We start from the raw sequence: 23,401 nt of genomic DNA on the forward strand, positions 1-23,401 counted from the left end.
TCGGAAGGTGTTTTTAATTGACGACCGTAATTATTAATGCATTTCGAGCTACGTTTTTTCCGTGCACGGTAAGAAATGCATGGCGTTCAACACCATGCTGGTATAGTCTCCAGACAGATACTAAAATAGTATGTGAAATATTCTGAGACAGTATTGTAACGAGTCTCAGAGTATGGCTTCATTTAGTATACTGTATACACGGAAAAAAAATTCTACCAAAATTTACGATGTTAACATCGTAATCTCGGACTAGACTTTCATTAATGTCAATTTTTAAATGTTTTATTTCAAAATTTATTATGTGGGTTATATTTTTTACTATTTAACATCGTAATTTTAACAAAGACTTTTAGGATTAAAAATTACTGCAAAAATTACAATTTAACATCGTAAAAAAAAATAAATAAAAATTACACTTTAAAAACTATATTTATTCGTACATTTAATATTTCTATTTACTTTTTAACAAAATAAATATTACAGTGCTGCCTCTGTTATAATACGATGGAAGCTATAAAAAGTACGATGTTACATCGTACTTTTTAAATAGTAACTGGGTCCTCCGCAAGTCGTTTATATGGATCTTAAAAATAACTTATAGTGTAGGCCCTTCAGTGGCCGAGTGTCCCAAGGCGTCGGACACTTCGCACTCGAAAGGACTCGGGTTCGAATCCAACTGCCGAACGATTATTATTTTAATCTTTTATTCAAAATTTCTCTTCAAATTTTACGATGTTACACCGTAATTTATATTGAAGAGCTTAAGACTTCGTATTGTTTGTCTGAAGTATTATTTCTTAAATGAAATTTCCAACCCTACATCGTAAAAATTACGATGTGAAAAGTCTAGTCCACCAATACAATAATTAATAGGACAAATTACGATGTTAGCATTGTAAATTTAACTGGAATTTTTTTTCCGTGTAATCAGACTGGGTTTATCTACCAGAAGCATTGTGGATACGGCAACGCAGGGCCTGACGGCCATACTGACATTGCGGCGTCCGCGACAAGTATCGCTAATGTTACTATTCCCGCCATGGTCGAATCATCGATGCATATAATTTTATAACCTATAAAAATCTTCGATACCATACAGTATGGCGTTCACGCCCATCCTGGCATAGTGATATCCGCAAAATATTTCTGACCGTGTGTATGTAAAACAAGATCTTCAATGGGGAATGAAAAAAACAATTCGATTCAAACGGAGCATCCTAGTATGCATGTGATTGTAAAATATTATAACATCACTGACAAAATCATTGGAAAATCTACGTCTTTACTTGTTTGTTGCGAGATGAGATTTTGTTGTTTGCTAAATTTTTAAACTAAGCAAAAATGTCTAGCAATAACTATTGAATCATATATAAGCTACTGTGTATAAGCCGATCTCTCTTACTCTTTCTTTTCATTGGTTCTGTATATTTATTGATTGCCTGCCACCTCAGTTCGTCGTTTCTCTCTGGAACTGCCGCATTTCCCCTTGTCTCCACATCATCCCCTGAGTCTCTACGTTCTCTATTCACCATTCTCCCGTCTCATCCGCATTGCCGCCATCGTGTCTCACTGTCACAAACCAGTGCCCATTCTTTGAAAACATCCAAATATACGAATTCTCTTTTTCCTTTTATTATTTTTTATCATTCTTTGTTTATCTTATATCTATTTTTTTATTTTTTATTTACATTCTATCTCTATATTTTCGGATTCTTTAAATATGAAATTTAAAAAAATAAAAAACAGCTTGTTCTTCTTCGGTTTTAAGTTGCCTACATCAAGGTGATTAGTTATTTGAAAATATATAGATAATATGATTTTTCTCTCCTTATCTCAAAAAAAATCCAAATACACTTTACAGGAAAACAAAATGACATCCTCGTTAGGGCAGTTCCCTAAGAGCAATTGGTAGCGAGTAATCACTTGGTTTCTATGTTTTATTTCTTTCTTGTATTCTCTTCGTACATATTTCGTGTCGACTACGCCATTTCTAGGCTCATTATTTTTTTCATTTTTCTCCTACCCCTCATACAATCTATACTTGCGTAGTAGCGTAGTCCGGACAACCTCGTGTTCATCGTACTCCATTCTACGTTGGTCTTTGCTTGCTTAGTGATTCGTTCGTGACTGTAAAAGCATCAGAGCGGATCTATACAGCATCCGAGCACTTGTATTTGATAAGCAAAAAAAAAGTAGAGCTCGACCGCCTGAGGGATTAAAAGGGTGGGATTTGCACCCCAATGCTTTATGTTTATGTAATTGAAAAAAATAAAATGTCAAGTAAACTTCGTTTTGTAACAGCAAAATTATTTTACCATCATTGGTTTTAGAAGTCATAATGGGACAAGTTGTTCTAAATTGGAACGAGTATTTGTTAAATGAAGAAACGGTAATTGTTTAGAAGCGTAACTGTTAATATTTTCTGGCGAAACAAAATTTTCTTGAAGCTTCAGAAGTTTGATTTGTCAAATAACTCATTTGACTCTACAAATCGATGAATAACTACACGGAAAATTTATTCTTGATTGAAATGCTATGGTGTCATATTAGTGCCGGACCATAGATTTTCATGTTAAAAATTACCAAGAATTTTAGGTAACGATGAGACAACTCGATATTCATAAGAATTATACTATTTGTTCGAGTAATTTTAAAAAAAAATTTTATTAATATATACTTGAAAAAGAAACTATTTTTACTATAAAACATACTAACATTTCTGACATCAAAAAATCGATTACTTATTTTAATATTTATAGTGAAAAATAAATAAAAAACTAAGTCCAATAAAAAATTTATCAATTTAAATTAAAAAATTCCAACATTTTTGATACTTTGTACTACACAGCATAATAATTTTATCAAAATTCTTTTAAATTCGAGTTCACTCGGAAATATTCGGCTCTTTTCGTTCATTCTGGTACTGATAGGTTAGAATAAATTACGTTACGTATTAGTGTTGCAACAATCGCATGAAATAATCGATTGTTGACAATCGATTATAATCGAACTGAAATAATCGATAGAGCCGATTAATCGTTTGCACATAATCGATTTTTCGAATAATCGATTATTTCAAACTCAAAAAAAGCGATTGTTTCTTAAAACAACTGTATAGATAATTTTGTTATGAACATAAAAAATTTTTTTGACAATTTTTTTTTAATAATCGATTTTTTAAACCCAACTTTAAAGTTGCAAAATCGTATAATAAACAATCGATTGTGAAAAAATCGATTTCGTGTTTTTAAAATATCAGTTTTGGAAATGCTAACAATAAATTTATTGATAGACAATGGTTTTTTCATAATTTGTTTTAAATATTTAAATTTTTATTTTTTTAATAATTGTTTTTGTTTCTAGGATTTTAAGACAATCGATTGTTCAATAACTCCAACTTTAAAGTTGCGCGATCGAATCGCAAACAATCGATTATTGTAATCGATTGTGGAAAAAAAATTTTTTTTTAATAATAATAAATTTCCTTTAGATATGTGTTTAATGCGCTCATTAAAGTAATTGAAAATTATTGCAGGTATTAATCTACGAAATTAAAAGAAAAAAATCGATTTTTAAAAATCGTATTTTAAAATTTTAATCGATTTCCAATCGATTATTCGAAGCACATAGAATCGATTTAAAAAAATCGATTGTTGAAACTAAAAAATCGATTATTCGATTAATCGATTGTTTTTTTGCAACACTATGACGTATTGATGCGTAAGCGAACATCTCTTTGTAAAACATCTTATGAATTTTCTTTTTTATTATAATTATAGATAGGTCTTTTAATACTTATGAAATTTTTGATAAATTCAGTAAATGGACTTTTTAACGGCGATTTATTTGAATAAACAAATTATAATTTATTTTACAAAATTATGTTTATATTTTGTAGGTACTAAGTGATTGCATGTATGTTGAGCTAATGAATGCACCTAACCTATTTTTTTCTACTTTCTTTTAATTATAATTTTTTTTTGATTTATTGCTTTTATTTTATTTTTAACGAATAGTTTACCTACACGGAAAGAAAATTATGGGAAGTTTGCCTATAATATTATGGGAACTATTCCCATAATGTTATGGGAACCATCCCTATAATATCATAAAATTTTTTTTTTGCACAATAGTGTAGAAATTTCCCAAAATTTGAATTTTCTTGAATGTTTTGTGCTGACAAAAAATTATTGTTAAAAATTTTAATGTTTTTTTGCCAAATACGATTTTTTTTTTCAATGTTTGAATTTTTGTTTTTATGTTTAATAATATTTCTGTGTATTGTAGAAGTGATTATTACACTTCTTTAAATTAATTTTTTCATGATAATATGGGAACCATTCCCATAATATTATAGGAATGGTTCCTATAATAGTATGGGAACTATTCCCATAATATTATGGGAATGATTCCCATAATGGTATACGAACCATTCCAATTGCATTATGGGAATCATTCCCATAATATTATGGGAATGGTTCCTATAATTTATGGGAATGGTTCCTATAAATTATAGGAACTATTCCCATAAATTATAGGAATGATTCCCATAATATTATAGAAAGTATTCCTATAAATTATAGGAACCATTCCTATAGTGTTATGGGTATCATTCCCATAATTATAGGAACTATTCCTATAATTATGGGAGCGGTTCCTATAATTATAGGAACCGCTCCCATAATTTATGGTCGTAATTCCTATGATGGTATAGGAAAAAATTTCACAAAATTATGGGAACCGCTGCCATAATTTTCTTTCCGTGTAGTATTTTAATTTAGTATAACTAATTACGATGCAGCTGGTACAAATTTCTAAAATAAAATTAAATCTGTTACTTTGCTAAAATTACAATGCGCATTGTAAATTCTGTTGGATGTATTTAAAATATTTCTGTAATCGGTCATTTTTACCATAATATCAAATTTCATACTGTTCTCATGTTACTATTACTACAATAACTTTTCTGTAAATTTTTTATGTAAGAATTACCGTCAAATTCTGTGAGTGTAATTGCATACAATAGTTTTTTTAAAACGCGCACTTAATATTTTTTCGTATTTACATTTTTTTACAATTTTGCAGTTTACTATTCACTTGGAATATACTGGTTTAAATTTTTTTTATCATGAAAAGTGTATTGTCATTTATAAATAAATGTTGAAGCTGTACTTGACACAGTTTTTTTTTTTATACAGGATTTGTTTTTTGTATGATTCAGTGAATATACTTCGAAACTTTTAACTATAAATTAATTTATTAAAATTAATGAATATCCCGTGACTTGAATTTTTTTGAATTTCTTAATACAAAGATAAAAGGCCATTTTCTTATTTCATATTGATATCTTTATTTTGCATTTTCAAATTAATTACAATTTTCTATACAAGTGAAGCCACAATAAGTATATATTTATATCACAAATACTGATACTGGTTCGTAACTCAATAATCTAGGGAAGCTTAATCATATGTTTTATGGCTGGAAAGCAACACGCACATTTCACCCTATGATGACGCAACAATTTTATATGCTTTACCAACTTTCATACTAATGCTCGCTTATCTAGGGGAGGGGGGGGGGGCAAAAGGGGGTACCTAAGGAAATACTAAGTTTTCGAGGACTAAAATACGCTAAATCTTTTTGTTTTTAATGCTATTCGAGGTAAATAGACAAAATTTTTAGCTGCCGTTAAAAAATAAGATTTTAATTTTTGGCGGGCAAAACGGGGTACCCTTAAAAAAAGTTGAAAAAAAAAAATTTCTGAAAATTGATCAAATTTTATTACTTGAATCTTTTATATGTAATGTACATAAAGAAAAATTACATTTCACATCATTGGTGGACACGAAGGCAAAAAAAAAAATTTTTTGTGGGGCAGAGAGGCCTCCCTCCAAAAAATAATATTTTTTTTTTTAAATTATTTTCATTATTAAGAATGTATTTCTTTCTCTTGACAACTATTTTTGGTTTTATAATACTCAAGAAAAATTTCTTTAAGTGTAATAAATCGTTTCCTCTCGACTAGCTTAATTACTAATTACTATTTAATGAAAAAAAACAATTCTGTATTTCTTATTTGTCATTATTTTTAACCCAAAAAACGTGTTTTTTGATTTTTTAGATTACAGATTATTTTGCATTATTTAAAATATTTTATCAATAAAAAAATAAAATATTATTTTCGAATATTTTTAGTGGCCAAATTTGCCCCAGCTTTAACAAATCAGCCGAAAAATGGATTAATGTATTATATTTTTTTTAATTTGACGATAAAAATATAAAAGAATCATTTTGTTAAAATTTTTGGCTGGTCCATTTTGCCCTAGGTGTCATGCGTAGGGCTAAAAGTGCGCAAATATATCGAATTTATACTAATTAGACGGAAAAAAAAATTTTTTTTTTTATAAAATTTTTAGGGTACCCCGTTTTGCCCACCCTACCCCCTTTTGCCCCCCCTTCCCCTATATAATTCATTATTCCTCATTGTTTTATTTTATTTATTTTTTTTTTTAACATATCATCTAACTATCTAAATGTAACTATATTGTACTTGTCCTTATGCCTTAACTTTCCAAAAATTTTATCATTTTATGTCGGACCTAGTCGAGTAGGTTCTGAAGATACCATTGGTTCGAAAATTTATATATATACGATAACGCACTGTTCTCTTACGATAACGACCACAATTCTACACCGATCTTAATAAAACTTCCTATACTTATTATGTAGCTAAAGAATCTGATTCTGATCGAAGATGAGCTAAATCGGCCCGAAAGTTTAGAACTTATGGATGTTTCAAATTTTTTGATTTTTCGAAAAAATCGACTTTTGTTGAGTTATCGTTAAATAACTTCTGAACCTAAAAAGATGATTTTTTATCGATTTTGAAGGATTGCGTCTTATAGTTGATTCAATTAGCTTTAATTTGTGCTACATTACTTCTTCTATTGATAATTTTTTCTGATATTTTGATAAATTTCTAAATTTTTTTAAAAATAGAAAACATTTTTTTTCGCTTTAACGTTTAAGGACATTCTCAGACAGTACCCCCCCCCCCCACTTTTTAAAAGTATTCAATGACCTTGAACTGTCTTAACAGTATCAAAATTTAATTTAGGGGGGGGTCAAAGCATTATTAAAACCTCCCCCCAACGTTCCCTGATTATTTTTTTTTTCATTTTTTTTCTTTTTTTACTGGTCATTTAAAGTAAAAATTGCTATTTTTTACGAAAATTCGCGCCGTATTGGGGGTGAAAAACCCCTTTGATGTAAAAAAAAATTCTAAAACTCAACGTTGGGGAGGAGGTATTTTATACGTACACAGAAAAAACAGTTAACTTGGTTCAAGAAAAATATTGTCTTCCGAATTTTCTTTCTTGATTTAATAAAAGTAAAACACTTGATTCAAAAACTTTTTTTTGGTTCAAGACAGTAAATTCTCTTGCTCCAAAAAAATTTATTTTTGAAGCGAAATTTAAAATTTCTTGGTTTAAGAAAAAAAATTATTGACTAAAGAAAATAAGTCATCTCTTGCCAAAAAATCAATGTTTTGAACGAAAAAAAGTTTAACTTCGGCCAAAAAACTTTTTCTTGCTCAAGAAAATAAATTTCTTACTCCAAAAAATCAAAGTTTTGAACGAAAAAAAGTTTAACTTCGGCCAAAAAACTTTTCTTGCTCAAGAAAAAAAATTTCTTACTCCAAAAAATCAAAGTTTTGAACGAAAAAAAGTTTCTTCGGCCAAAAAACTTTTTCTTGTTCAAGAAAAAAAATTTCTTACTCCAAAAAATCAAAGTTTTGAACGAAAAAAAGTTTAACTTCGGCCAAAAAACTTTTTCTTGCTCAAGAAAAAAAATTTCTTACTCCAAAAAATCAAAGTTTTGAACGAAAAAAAGTTTAACTTCGGCCAAAAAACTTTTCTTGCTCAAGAAAAAAAATTTCTTACTCCAAAAAATCAAAGTTTTGAACGAAAAAAATTTCTTGGCCCAAAAAAAAAATTCTCTTGCTCCAAAAAATAAATTGCTTAAGTGAAAATAAAAGTTGATTGGGCCAAGAAAAAAAAAATTTCTTGCTCCAAAAGTTTGTTTCTTCAAAACGACATAAAAATTTGTGTAAAATATTGTTTTAACACAGTTCGTGTTAATTTTCCCAAAATTTTTTTTACTGTGTAATTTCGTTTAATTTATCATATTTTTGAAAATTTTTGACAATTTCATAGTGAAAGTCATATTTGCGTCACAATTTGAGTTTCGTGATAAAATTTAGATCTTATTTCATTACGAAGAAAAATTTACACGGGAAGAACCGGCCCCCAGCTACATATTTACGTAAGAAAAGTTAGGAAAGGCATAACTAAAAAAGAGCCAAGCAATATAAAATATACTGTTTGAACACAAACTATTATTAGCATATCGTCCATATTGTTAAGCCGTTAATTCCTTTATTAGTTGATGGAAAGAATTGTAAAATAAGTGAAAGGGCGTTAACAATTTGTATATAATAGTAATGAATACACAAAAAGAAAAACACGTTTCAAGTTCAAGGTTCGTCGGCCGGTATAAATTAAAGCCGCGCTCGACAATCTCATTGCCATGTCCTTGACCAAGGCCACTGTTCATTGCAAACCAACGGGATAGTATATATATAGATATAGATATATTATTTTAAACATAATTCGATTATTAAAAATTTAACAGTGCGAATAATCTAAATAAATGAAATTTTACCATTTTTTAGCTTATTGGCCACGGAGTGACAGCACAACACCTTCGTTATTTGGAGGGATGTCGAGTGGATATGGGCTCGGTGCTCATCATTTGCCATCGGCCTATGCGTTATTAGGTCGAGGTGGTGCGGCACCTGGATTCGGAGGTCATTCCACTGCCTCAGCTCCACCACCTCCACCTCCGTATTCTCATGCAAGTCTCGGTACTTTGAGTGTTGCTGCCAGCCAGGCTGCAAGTTTAGGTAATCTATTACTTAATCAGTAATTCAAATCCTTAAATTTATCCCGGGTTAAAAAATTAGATCTGTTTTAGAATAAATGATAAATTCAAATATTTTTCCGTTAATTCAAGTTTATAAATCGTATTTATTTTATATAAGAATTTAATCTGTTTTTGCCCGTACTATTCCTTATCCAGGCTAATATCAGACTTATTTTCGCATGATATTTAGTCTGTTTTAAATCACGTTTAGACTAAAAACAGACTTTTTTATTATAATTATTGGTCTGTGTTCAATTGTTTTTAAGGACAAATACAGGACTTTTTATAAATATAAATAATAATGATAATAATCTAGATTTATTAATTTATTTTAATTTTCTTGGTATTTAAAACATGCTAATGCGCTTCCATAATAAGAAGTCACACAGAGAAAATGTTGGCTCGAAACCTACCAATTTTTACAATGCTGTCGACTAAACTTGAAACAGGGAGTAAAGCATCCAAAAAATTATCGTGCTCTTACAAAAAATGATTATACTGTATCACATTACTTATTACGCGCGAGAAACTTATCGATGAGCTTCAATATCAATTACTTCCATACATTATAATAATTTTGGTGCAGCATAATAATTTTTTACAAGAGTATAGTAATTTTTTGGATACTCTACTTTCTGTTTCAAGTTTGGTCGACAGCATAATAAAAATTGGTAGATTTCGAGCCAACATTTTTCTCCGTAGCACAAGAATTTTGATGTTTTCTTATGCCAAAATATTTTCAATTTTATCCAGTAAATAAGAGAAAATTCTTGACATTTTAAGAGTTGTTTTATCACTTTTATTCAATGATATAAATATTCAATGAAGACAACTAAAAAATTAAGCTGTCAAATTTTCATTAACTGCCGACATTTTTAAACAAAAGATAGTAAATAAATACTAAATAAAACATAATCAATTCTGCAACTTAATATTTTTTCATAAATATTGCCCATAAATAAAAATTTTATAAGTCCATGATTTAATCTAGTTTTGTCCTTGTAAATTTTCAGAACTAAAATTTTTTAAAGTTCACGAATTAATCTAATTTAGTCTGCTCGTAACGCGTTTGTTTTTTAAAGTAGCAGGTCGAAAACAGCTTAAAATTTTCATAAAAGATCAAAATCAGATCAAATAGTCCAATCAGACTAAAATCAGGTCAAATTTTTCAGTCCGGGTAGATCAAAAACAGATTAAAATTTTTATCGAAGTTCAATAACAGACCAAGTAGTCCAAATACAGTCCAGTTAGACTAAAATCAGATCAAATTTTTCGACCCGGGTAATACTTTGTTTCGTATTATTAATTTATATATTTGATTTTTTTTAAGGTATTAATCCTGCTAGTGCTGCATGGTGGACAATGGCATCGCATTTAGCTGCTCAAGATTATTTAGCAAGGCTACAAGGCGCTGCTGGCTTACCAAGTTTTCCACCAGGCGCTGAAAGTCTTTTACCACCATATCCTGCTTCATTACTAAATTCATCATCTTTATCATCACACAAATCCAGTAAATGTAAGTATAAATAATTTTACATTGTCATTGTTGTTCTACATCTCAAGCGCGATCGCGCTGCGGGCGCCTTACGATCGAAATTACTTTTGCGACTAATTTACTGACCTTATATCTTTATACTTTTTTGATTACACTGAAATGAGTTAAATTGTATAGGGCAGGGCGGGGCTAGTTGATCACTTTTTGGTTTGATCTTCCATAACTTTCAGACGATGCATCGGATTTAATCAACTCATGTGCTGTTAGGTTCGTAATTTAGTCTTCTTCAAATGGTCTAGCGACATAAAAACGATCCGAGTGTAAATTTACAAGTTATTCCCAGAAATGTGTGAGCGCTCCAAATTGCTCAACGTGTCCCACTAGTAGGGCTAGTTGAACATAGTATGGGGCTAGTTGTGCAATGGCTAAAATAAACGAAATGACTGTATAAAATCGTATGAGTACAACATAAAATTGTAATTAACAAGCAAGTATTTATTTATTATGATTGTTGCATACTTATTAGGGTGTTTCAGAAAAAACAAATTTTTTTTTGGTATTCAAAAATTGAAAGGATACCTGAAAATAAAAATTTTGGTGCCAATCCGAGCTCTTAATAATAATATTAAGGTTTGCCTCATTCCATTTTTCTATTTTCCATTTAAATAACATAAGAAAAAAATTTTTTTTTTTTTTAGAATTTTCTAGCTTACAGACCACTCAACTGATTTTTATGCGCAATTAAACTTTGTGTAGGAAAGTGAACGCTCTACAAAAAAAGTCTCTTATCATTTTTTGATAAATCCCACTGTTCAAAAGTTATTCAAGTTTCAAGTCAAATTTATAGTAAATTTTGAGATCTTTTTACTTTTCCGGTGAAACTATCAGTCTTATTACAAAATGTCATGGAAACTTTTTTGTAGATAATTTTATTCCTTACAAATCTTTACAAATAAAGTTCTTCGAAATTCTGCGTTGTTTTCAAGTTATATCCATTTCAATGTCAAGCTCTTAAAAAAATAGATTTCTGATTGATTTTAAGAGCTTGACATTGAAATGAAAATAAATTGAAAACAATACGGAATTTCGAAAAATTTTGTTCGTAATAATTTGTAAGGAATAAAATTACCTACAAAAAAGTTTCTATGACATTTTGTAATAAGACTGATAGTTTCGCCGGAAAAGTAAAAAGATCTCAAAATTTACTATAAATTTGACTTGAAACTTGAATAACTATTGAACAGTGGGATTTATCAAAAAATAATAAGAGACTTTTTTTGTAGAGCGTTCAATTTCCTACACAAAGTTTAATTACGCATAAAAATCAGTTGAGTGGTCTGTAAGCTAGAAAATTCTAAAAAAAAAAAAAATTTTTTTCCTATGTTATTTAAATGGAAAATAGAAAAATGGATTGAGGCAAACCTTAATATTATTATTAAGAGCTCGGATTGGCACCAAAATTTTTATTTGCAGGTATACTTTCAATTTTTGAATACCAAAAAAAAATTTGTTTTTTCTGAAACACCCTAATAATCATATAGAATCGAAAGAGCAATAATTAAATTATCTTTGAATACCTACGTGGTCACGAAAAAGTATTTTTATACGAGTATAGGAGAAAAATTCTGAAGACCTGTTTTTTTTTTTGACGCAAAAAAAAACAAAGCTTTTGGTTAATTAGTCTGAGCACCGGATGGCGATAGATAATCAGGCAATGTGTTCTCCTCCCGTAACCCTTTTTTTTCACCATTTAAACTTTTGTTGTAAGTTGTTTAGTTTTCGAGATATTTCGATTGCACAACTTGCCCCTATGCACGGAGAAAAATGTTGGTTCAAAACCTACTAATTTTTATTATGCTGTCGACGAAACTTGAAACAGGAAGGGAAGCATCCAAAAAATTATTATGCTCATACGAAAAATTATTATACTGTATCATAATACTTACTACGCGCGAGACACTTATCGATAAGATTTAATAAAAATTACTTCCATACATTATAATAATTGTGATGCAGCATAATAATTTTTTATAAGAGCATAATAATTTTTTGGATGCTTCCCTTCCTGTTTCAAGTTTCGTCGACAGCATAATAAAAATTAGTAGGTTTTGAACCAACATTTTTCTCCGTGTGATCAACTAGCCCCACTCTGCCCTACTACACGTAAAAAAAGGTGCTGTTGAATTTACCACAATCGGGGATACATATTCTAGGGTGGTCTGTTTAGAACGAATATTTTATTTTTTCACTCCCACTTCAAAATATTCTTGTAGACGTTGAAAGAAAATTCCCTTCAAGTTTCAGCTCTTAATTTCAGTTTCAAGTACTTTACATTTTATTTCGAAGTTTTCCCATTTAAAATCCATAGGAAAGTTAGAATTTTTTTTTCAATTCTCTGTAGTTCACCCGCATTTCAAGTTATCGGGTCGCCGTTTGCGGCATTTTGTAAGCAATTTAATACTCTTTAAAAGTCTCCTTAGTAATTTTACTCAGATTCTAATTGTTTTTTATTGGTTGTGAAAATAATTTTTTTAATAGTAATTTGGGTTTTTAGTTGACATCAAATTTTAATTTCAATTTAAAATCAGTAAGTAATTTTTTTTTTAATAATTTATCCCATTAATGACAATACGAAGGATTAAATTTGATAAGCTTCGAAAAAATTAAAAATCGGTAATTCACGAAAAATTTAGCAGCCATTTTTTATTTTTATTATTATTATTTTGCACACCTCGGAGAGGTAGTGCTCTATTTCGTTTTTTCCCTACCAACTACTGGCAGCAGCACTAGTATGACAGTAGGATTAAAAAATAAAAAGCGACATCTAAGAAAAAAAGGCGGAATATTTAAAAAAATTTAAAATAATAAAAATTAAACTGAAAGAACAATTTATTGTTTCTTGATATATTTTAATATTGTAACAAATTGTTTACTTACAGCTAAGTCAAGCAAGAGTCACAAACCAGCTACAAGCAGCAGTAGCATTAGTAATACAAGTAATACGATCACTCCAAGTCATACAAGTAGCTCATCAGTGACTCTAGCAACAAATACTACAACTCATACCAGTAATTCAACCCCATCAACGAGTAGTACACCGACAACTCAAACAAACGTCGTTAGGTATTTTTATTTACTTATTTATCATCAAACGTTCATAGATTATTTAATTAATTATTTGAAGCATAATTTTTTACTTGAGCAATTTAAATTTTAATGGAATTGATTGATTCATTTTAAAAATATTTTTTAATCGACTGACTTATGTGTCGTTTATTGGGTAAGGCGCGTTTTGATCCCTATAGGGAGTTCAGTACTAAACTGATCTAAACAAAATTAGATAAAAAAGGACGTGTCTAAAAATATTTTTGTGAAAAAATGAAATTTCTTTCTTAGTATTAAGCAAGTAAATAAAATACTTTAATAAAGTAATTATTTTACTTGATTGAAGACAATAATTACTTGTCACTATTTAAGTGGTAACGCGCGTTTTGATCCCCGGACAAAATATCCCCGACAAAATATCCTCGGACATAATATTCTCAGACAAAATATCTTTGAACAAAATATCCTCAGGACAAAATATCCTCAAGGCAAAATATCCTTATGATAAAATATGTTTATATTATTGCACGCCTCGGAAGCGAAGCGGAGACGTTGTGCTTTATAACCGACCTGTCAAGGTCACACGATTTCCACTCATTAAAGTGCATATATTTTTTTTTCTATTACTCTTACACATTATGAAAAGCACATCAATATAAAGCTGAAACACTAATAAATAATCCTGATACTTTTTTTAATTTGTCTAATATGTATTAATATAAAAAAAAGTTCATTAAAAAAAATTTATCGTGGACGTCCATTAGTCTGTGGTTCAAAAAAACAGCGTGGTACGGATATCTCGAGAACGATTTGACGCAACTACTTAATTTTTTTTTCAAAATTTTCAGAAATAAGCAAAGAAGGTTCCTTTCGAAAATCACTACTGTAGGTCTTCTCGTTTTTTTAAAAATAAATCATTACGGTTAAAACCGGCAATCTTACATGTAAACAAACACACACTGCCGCCATTTTTCATTAGGAATGTTCTCCTTATTTATTTTTTTTTTTACTTTTATTACCGTATATTTACCATGGAAATTTCTATGGGAAAAGAGCGGGATATTCAATTTTATTCGAAATTTAACTTTTAACAAAAAACATAACATTAGCGTTCGAGGCGTGCACTTTTGGATTTTCCAAATTTTTCATTTTATTAAAGATTATTATTAATTTTTTGTTAGTTTATTTTATATTTTATTTATATATTTTTTGTTATATTATTTTATATTCCGTCAATTCATGGAAATACAATTTTTTCCGATTTTAAATATATCTTGAATTTTAGCTCTGAAAACTTGCTTTATATCGTTCTGCCATTTACTGTCAATACACCATTTAAATATAGTGGAAACCTAAACATGCCACTAATTTTTAAAATATTGATACGGTTGTATGTGTTAAATTATTGATATACTTTATCGTCATTGCATACACACAAAACGTGTGAAAAAATCGCATATCTTTATTTCATATTATTCTTCTGAAAAAGATTATTTATAGTAATAAAAGATTCAATCGGAAATATTTAGTCGGAGGGATATTTTGTCCAAGGATATTTTATCCGAGGATATTATGTCCAAGGATATTTTGTCGGGGATATTTTGTCTGGGGATCAAAAGGCGCGGAATCATTTAAGTACAGTCGAAGCTCTCTAAAGTTGCTAGCTCCCTAAAGTTGACAGGATATGCTCTCTAAAGTTGCTCGGATTTTCTCCCACTCTTCTTTTTACTAAACGAATCAGAATTAAAGATTCTGGCGCGCGATTTAAACTTCTATAATTGATTGAATACATACTCTGTTATGCGAGATAGTTAACCTAGAAATAAAATTTTTTTGTCATTAATAAAACTATCCGAGCAACTTATAATTAATGAACAAAAGTATTTTCGAGATGTAATAAATTTTATTAGTTTATTTTTCATCATTGCAAATAATAGTTCAGTCAATGTTTCAAATTAGTGATTATTTTATAATCTCTAAATATTTTTTATTTTATTTCTTTATTATTTATTTATTAATATTAAAATATTAAAAATAATTTAACAATCACGATTTGAGGTTAGCCTCAACGCATATGTATCACACGGTTTGTTTTGATTTTGTGGCACATCGAAACGCGCATAGGAGAATCAATTATCCCAGCGACAATGCAGAGTGGGGAGAAGGGGAAAAAGCAACTTTAGAAAATGGTCCTGTACGAAGAGAGCAACTTTAAGGAGCTTCGACTGTAACGCAAAAGACCTAGTTCCCGGTCGAGAAACTCGTACCTGATTCTTCTATGTATTTGTATATCCATACTTAGCAAAATTAAGTAAATATAGATATACAAATACATGAGTGATCTGGTACTGGGTCTCTTACTTTAACGAAAATACTTAAATCAATAATTTTTTCTTGAAAATATACACTTTTGTCTCTCAGTATTTGAATTGCTTTAGAGTCCCGTGGGACAAGTGTGCAATTCTGTCCGAAATGAATGGGTTTGCGCACACTTTCCCCACATGACTCTAGATCTTTTAGGAACCCTTTCCATGATAACTGAGCACCTATGAATTGAATAGATGAATTTTCAAATCAACAAATATTACTTTCTTTACAACGCGCAATTTTCGTATTTCGAAAATTTTTCCGTCCCCGCCCGCGTTATTTATTGATATACATATTGAACGGAAAAAGTTGAAGCGCATGTCAAAAACTCTGCACAAATACACGCTTCTTTCAGACAGACTAACCCCTACTACAATTTCCGTCTTTTGGCCTTCTCTCGATTTTCTTAAAAATATCCCCGAAGATCGGAAAAAAATCGCGGCTCTAAATGACATGATAAATATTACAACCACTTGATAATATCTTTTCCAGTACATTAATAGTGACCGTAATTATCTAGGGTTCGTAATTATTATAAAAAATATGGTAACTTCTATTGCTACTGATAAGAATGATTTTCATCTTGCAAAGAAAAATTCTCCACTCTTACAACTTCCGGTTTTTATTTAATTTTTCATCGCATTGATCAGTAGAAGATAGAGCATAGTTATAAATTTAGGCAGATATATGTTAAAAAATGACAGCTTTTTATCAACTGAACGTTGGAAATTAGAGGACTTAATTCAAGTTGATTGATAAATAAAAAAATCAATAACCGACTGAATGCGTTCATTCCAACAGGTTAATTTAAAAAATGTAATTACAGGGAATTAAATAATTAAAAAGTTGCTGAGTGGCTTTTAAAATACACGATGATAGCTATTACCATCTTAATATAATAAATATTGTCAGCTAAGACTGTAATTACTGTAAACCCTCGATTTTCTTCCGGTCTCCGGGGATATTTCAAAGAAAATCGAGAGAAGGTCAAAAGACGGAAATTGTAGTGGGGGTTAGTCTGTGTAAAAAATGCGTGTATTTGTGCAGACTCTTTGACATGCACTTCAACTTGCTTCGTTCAATATGTATACCAATAAGTAACACAGGCGGAGATAGGAAAACTTTCGAAGTATGAAAATCGCGCGTTGTAAAGAAAAATTATGAATGACAAAAAGGGTTAAAATGGAAGAAAATCGAGGGTAGATATTGAAAAGAAAAATAATTTTTGTAAAAATAATATTTTCTTAAATAATTAATCAGTATATAAAAATTATTGGATCATTAATTTCACATCTAATTTAAAAAATAATTTTCTTGTTAGAAGAAAATCGAAATTTATTTACATTATTTCGAAAAAAAAAGATCAGCATATTTTGAAATTAACTCAGATTTCTTTAATTAAGAACACGATTTTGTATGAAATCTTGAAATTTTTCCACGAAAAATTTGTTAGAGTTGAAATTTTCAATAGAATAATTTCATGTGGGAAGAAAATACAATTTTTCTAGAAGTTTTTTTTTATTTATTTTAAAGTCGCGTAAACAATCAAGGTCATGAGCGACTTCAGTAGGATACATATTAGGGTGATCCAAAAAATAACAAATTTTTTTTTTTCTCGGAAACAGGTTCAAAAGTTTCATTTAGATGAACAAAGACGCCTGTGAAAATTAGAGCTCTTAATATTAACATAAAAAGGTTCCGCATTGCACTTTTCTATTTTCCATAAGAATAACATGGAAAAAATTTTTTTTACGTCTTCTGATTTTTATAAGTAGCTAACGATGCGTCATAGGAATAATTGGCAGGTATATTTTTGTAGGAAATTAAATGCTCTTCAAAAAAAGTTTCTTATCATTTTTTGATAAATCTATTTGTTTAAAAGTTATTTGAGGTTGAAGTCGAATTCATATTAAATTTTGAGATCTTTTTACTTTTCCGGCGAAACTATCAGACCTATTACAAAATATCACGGGACCTTTTTTGTAGACAATTTTATTCCCTACAAGTTATTTCCAATAAAGTTTTTTCGAATTCCGCATTGTTTTCTAGTTATTTTTATTTTAATGTCAAGCTCTTAAAAAAAATAGTCTTCTGATCGATTTTAAGAGCTTGACATTAAAATAAAAATAATTAGAAAACAATGCAGAATTCGAAAAAACTTTATTGAAAATAACTTTTAGGGGATAAAATTGTCTACAAAAAAGGTATCATGATATTTTGTAATAGGTCTGATAGCTTCGCCGGAAAAGTAAAAAGATCTCAAAATTTAATATGAATTCGACTTCAACCTCAAATAACTTTTGAACAAATAGATTTATCAAAAAATGATAAGAAACTTTTTTTGTAGAGCATTCAATTTCCTACAAAAATATGCCTGCCAATTATTCCTATGACGCATCGTTAGCTACTTGTTAAAATCAGAAGACGTAAAAAAAGTTTTTTCCATGTTATTCTTATGGAAAATAGAAAAGTGCGATAAGGAACCTCTTAATGTTAATATTAAGAGCTCTAATTTTCACAGGCGTCTTTTTTATCTAAATGAAACTTTTGAACCTGTTTCCGAGAAAAAAAAAATTTGTTATTTTTTGGATCACCCTAATACACATGGTACAGTTTACATAAGGTGAAAATTAGATTTTATTGAGCAATTTCAAGTTTCTTAGCAGGTTTAGAACTGTAATTAAATTGTTTTTGTCATTTAATCATTCTGTTATTTCCGTTGGTAGCTTGATGGTCCTACCTGTGGTGCCTAGACATTCTTCTAGAAGATGTTGGATTATTAGTGTTGATTCACATTTTGGGCATTTATTGGTGGGTGCTCGTGTCATTAGATGATTGAGTGTCATATTAGTGTGACCAATTCTTAACCGTGTAAAAATTACTTGATTCGTACGGTCGTTAGATGATGGAGGTTCTAGAAGTTATTTTTTCTCTTAGTGTACTTTATTATTGTTTATTATGTTAATGACTATTTTTATTAGTAAGAGTGATTACTATTTGAGGATAATGATAGTTATCATGGTGAAGTTATTTTTAATAGTATTATGATAACACACGAAGGAAATGAGTCTTCGAAAATACTTTAATATTTAATATATTTAGATAAGAAATACAAATGCAAATCATTTAGTGCAACACTTTTACTACTTATTACTAAATGTATAATAAACATCACATAACGGTAATTAGAACTATTTATTTGGAAAATTGCTATATTATTACTTTTATCATTCATTCGTATTCTTTATTGATAGAACGGCAATTTTTATAAAGAGTATATTAAGAGTAGAAATTTTACCATAACTAGATAGTAGGGTGGGCCCAAAAATCCGCTCTGTTTAAATTTTCATTATTAATATCAAAAATATTTTTCCTTGTACAGAAAAAAAATTTATCGGAAATCAAAAAAAATTTTAGGTCGATATCTCAGGTAAAATTCATATTTTACCCTGAAAAAGAGATAATATCTTGAAAAATTATATTTTTGAGAACAAAACTGCAATTATCTGAGTAACTATCAACTTTACGTAATTTTATTATAGGACCTTTTTTTGTAGAGAATTAAATTTCCGATCAAAGTAAGTTGGAAAAAAAATTTTAAACAACTTCTAACTTTAGCGGGATTTTGTGAGCCTAAGAAATCGACCTAAAATTTTTTGTGTTTTCCGAAAAATTTTTTTTTTGTACAAAGAAAAATATTTTTGGTATTAATAATGAAAATTCAAAAAAAGCGGATTTTCGGCCCACCCTACTACACGGAAAGAAAATTATGGGAAGTTTTGCTATGCATTATGGGAATGGTTCCCATAATGGTATGGGAATAGTACCTATACTACTATAGGAATGGTTCCCATATATTATGGGAACCATCCCCATAATAGTATGAGAATAGTTCCCATACCATTATGGGAATGGTTCCCATAATGATATGGGTATGGTTCCCATACCATTATGGAAATGGTTCCCATAATATTATGAGAACCATTCCCATATCATTATGGGAACCATTCCCATAATGGTATGGGAATCATTCCCATACTATTATGGGAATGATTCCCATATTGGTATAGGAACTATTCCTATAATATTATGGGAACTATTCCCATAATGTTATGGGAATCATCCCTATAATATCATAAAATTTTTTTTTTGCACAATAGTGTAGAAATTTCCCAAAATTTGAATTTTCTTGAATGTTTTGTGCTGACAAAAAATTCGTGTTAAAAATTTTAATGTTTTTTTGCCAAATACGATTTTTTTTTTCAATGTTTGAATTTTTGTTTTTATGTTTAATAATATTTCTGTGTATTGTAGAAGTGATTACCACACTTCTTTAAATTAATTTTTTCATGATAATATGGGAACCATTCCCATAATATTATAGGAATGGTTCCTATAATAGTATGGGAACTATTCCCATAATATTATGGGAATGATTCTCATAATGGTATACGAACCATTCCAATTTCATTATGGGAATCATTCCCATAATATTATGGGAATAGTTCCCATACTATTATAGGAACCATTCCCATAATATTATGGGAATGGTTCCTATAATATTATAGAAAGTATTCCTATAAATTATAGGAACCATTCCCATAAATTATAGGAATGATTCCCATAATATTATAGAAAGTATTCCTATAAATTATAGGAACCATTCCTATAATTATAGGAACCATTCCTATAATTATAGGAACCATTCCTATAATTATAGGAACCATTCCTATAGTGTTATGGGTATCATTTCCATAATTATAGGAACTATTCCTATAATTATGGGAAACATTCCTATAATTATAGGGACCGCTCCCATAATTTATGGTCGTAATTCCTATGATGGTATAGGAAAAAATTTCACAAAATTATGGGAACCGCTGCCATAATTTTCTTTCCGTGTCGATGTATAGTTTCTATTACTCAATTTTCCGAGTGTATTCAAAGAAATTATGCGAATTAAATAATTAAGAATACGTCGATCTTTTTCACTCTAAAAACTTACTTTACAAACGTGAAGTTGGCTCTTAATGAATACTGAAATATATGTCGAGTAAAATTATGCTTCAAAGGATTAAATTGTCTTTAAAAAGTATTATATAAAAATAATGTACTATAGTAATATTATTTTTGAATGGCAACCAGTAATTCGCCTCCAAAGGAAGGAAGGTAACATAATATAAGAAAATAACGTTGAATATTAATTATATTTTATACTGATGACGTTATGATTTTAGCTCGGATTTCAGTGATCCCAATAGTATATTGGGCGGAGTTAGATTGCCACCAGACACAGAAATAATAAAATATACATCGAGTATAGTAGGGCCGAAAATTCCCGGAACAACGAATCGCGGTCGAAAGAAAACTATATCTCTTGATACCCCAAGTGTCAGCGTTCACCCTCCGTCAGTGCAAGCGATTGGTTCTCAGCAGACCAACACAACCTCATCCCTAATAATGGAACCCCGAAAATTTAATCGTTCATCAGGGGTATTCATTTTTTTTACTTTTACTTTGATCTTAAAATAAAATATGAATTTAAATTAAATAAATTTTCATATCTACAGAATGAATCAAATGAATATCGAGAACCTGTAGATCGTGTCGAAGTTATTAAATTGCCAGTACATTCGACGAATGGATCAGTTTTACCTGCGCCTCCTTTGTACACTACCAGCAACATGAACAATTCAAATGACACTGATGCTCCTTTGAATCTTTCTCTAAAACCAGCATCTACAAGTAGCAGTCCGCTGATATCAGGCAATCAATCTCTTAGTCAGCTGAGTAATCTCAGTCAGTCGTTACTGGCATCTGACCGTACGTGTAAGTATTTTTTTTTTTTATTAAAATTATTAAGCAAAACAAAAAAAAAGGAACAAATAATTATATTGTCATAGAAAAAGAAATGTAAAATAAGGGGCCCAGTTTCTGACCTTTTTAGAGTTCCGGTTGGGATTATATTATAATAATTAATGTAAGATTTAATTTAATGAGAAAAATAATAATTCTATCGACTAGTTTATGATTTTTCAAATAAAGTCATGCGCGTAAAATAATTATTTCAATTGAATTAATAATTTAAATTGACGTTTTAAAAATTGACATTCAGAGACTCAGTTTCTGACCCTCAGAATTTTTCAGGTCGCAGTTTCTGACCCTCAAATTACACAAACCATGATTAGGTTATGAAGTACTTACCAAGTTTCAATAAACTAAAACTATTATTTAGATAAATAAATTAAATATTTATTATAACAAAAACATAATTTTTAAATATTTAAAATATAAATAATTAAAGTCACTTTAGCTAGCGCCTGTTCTCATTATTTTTCATTGTAGCTCGTTGTCTTTTTTTTGAACTCTTGAATAAAAAAACAATAAAAAAGTTAATTTTGTCATAAAAAAAATATTATTCAACTAAAAGAGTCATAACGATTTAAATACTATCGAAATTGACATTATTTTTACAATAATTTTATCACTCCAAGAATATGTACTTTCAAACTCTAATTACGATCTTTTATTTTTAAAAATGAATATTAAATGTTAATTTATCACTGTATTATGAATAATAGTAGAAAATAATTTAAGAAAATTATAAATATTGCTATTTTTACATTTTATAGACATTAGGGCGTTTCAAAAAAAACAAGAATTTTTTTTTTTTCTTGGAACCAGGCTCAGTTTCGTTTAGATGCCAAAATAGGCTTTTGAAAATATGAGCCCTTAATATTAATATTAAGGTTGTCCGCATCGCACTTTTCGATTTCCTATAGAATAACACAGGAAAAAAAAATTTATTTCTTCTGATTTTTGAAACTAATGAACCGTAAATTACATTGTAATGTCCATCAAATATTTTTGTAGAGAATTGAACGCTCTACAAAAAAATTATCTTATCATTTTTTGATTAATCCATCTGTTCGAAAGTTATTAGAGCTGGAAGTCAAATCTACAGTAAATTTTTATATCTTTTTACTTTTCCAGCAAAACTATCAGACTTATCAAAAAATGTCATGAAGACTTTTTTGTAGACAATTTTATCCCCTAAAAATTATTTCCAATAAAGTTTATTCAAATTCCGCATTGTTTTCTAGTTATTTTCATTTTAACGTTAAGTTCTCAAAATCGATTAGAACACTATTATTTTTATGAGCTTGGCATTAAAATCAAAATAACTAGAAAACAATGCAGAGTTTGAATAAACGTTATTCAAAATAATTTGTAGGGAATAAAATTGTCTACAAAAAAAGTTCCATGACATTTTTTAAAAAGTCTGATAGTTTTGCTAGAAAAGTAAAAAGATCTCGAAATTTACTGTAGATTTGACTTCCAGCTTTAATAACTTTCGTGCAGACGAATTTATCAAAAAATGATAAGAGACTTTTTTTGTAGAGCGTTCAATTCTCTACAAAAATATTTGATGGACATTACAATGTA

General features: G+C 29.2%; 1 protein-coding gene across 11 annotated transcripts in view; it reads left to right on the top strand.

The window, feature by feature from the left end:
* LOC130673967 (bromodomain adjacent to zinc finger domain protein 2B-like) overlaps positions 1–23,401 on the top strand; it is a 174,700-nt gene that overhangs the window by 84,065 nt on the left and 67,234 nt on the right. For 10 of the 11 annotated variants that reach the window (XM_057479193.1, XM_057479191.1, XM_057479189.1 and 7 more), the window contains 6 exons: positions 8,738–8,968; positions 10,319–10,504; positions 13,423–13,606; positions 21,101–21,124; positions 21,193–21,448; positions 21,526–21,784. In XM_057479193.1, coding sequence (XP_057335176.1) covers positions 8,738–8,968; positions 10,319–10,504; positions 13,423–13,606; positions 21,101–21,124; positions 21,193–21,448; positions 21,526–21,784 — 1,140 coding nt within the window. The remainder of the gene's footprint in view (positions 1–8,737; positions 8,969–10,318; positions 10,505–13,422; positions 13,607–21,100; positions 21,125–21,192; positions 21,449–21,525; positions 21,785–23,401) is intronic. The other variant, XM_057479192.1, reaches the window with a different exon arrangement.

Source organism: Microplitis mediator, chromosome 8, assembly GCF_029852145.1.
Source record: "Microplitis mediator isolate UGA2020A chromosome 8, iyMicMedi2.1, whole genome shotgun sequence".
Taxonomy (NCBI): domain Eukaryota; kingdom Metazoa; phylum Arthropoda; class Insecta; order Hymenoptera; family Braconidae; genus Microplitis; species Microplitis mediator.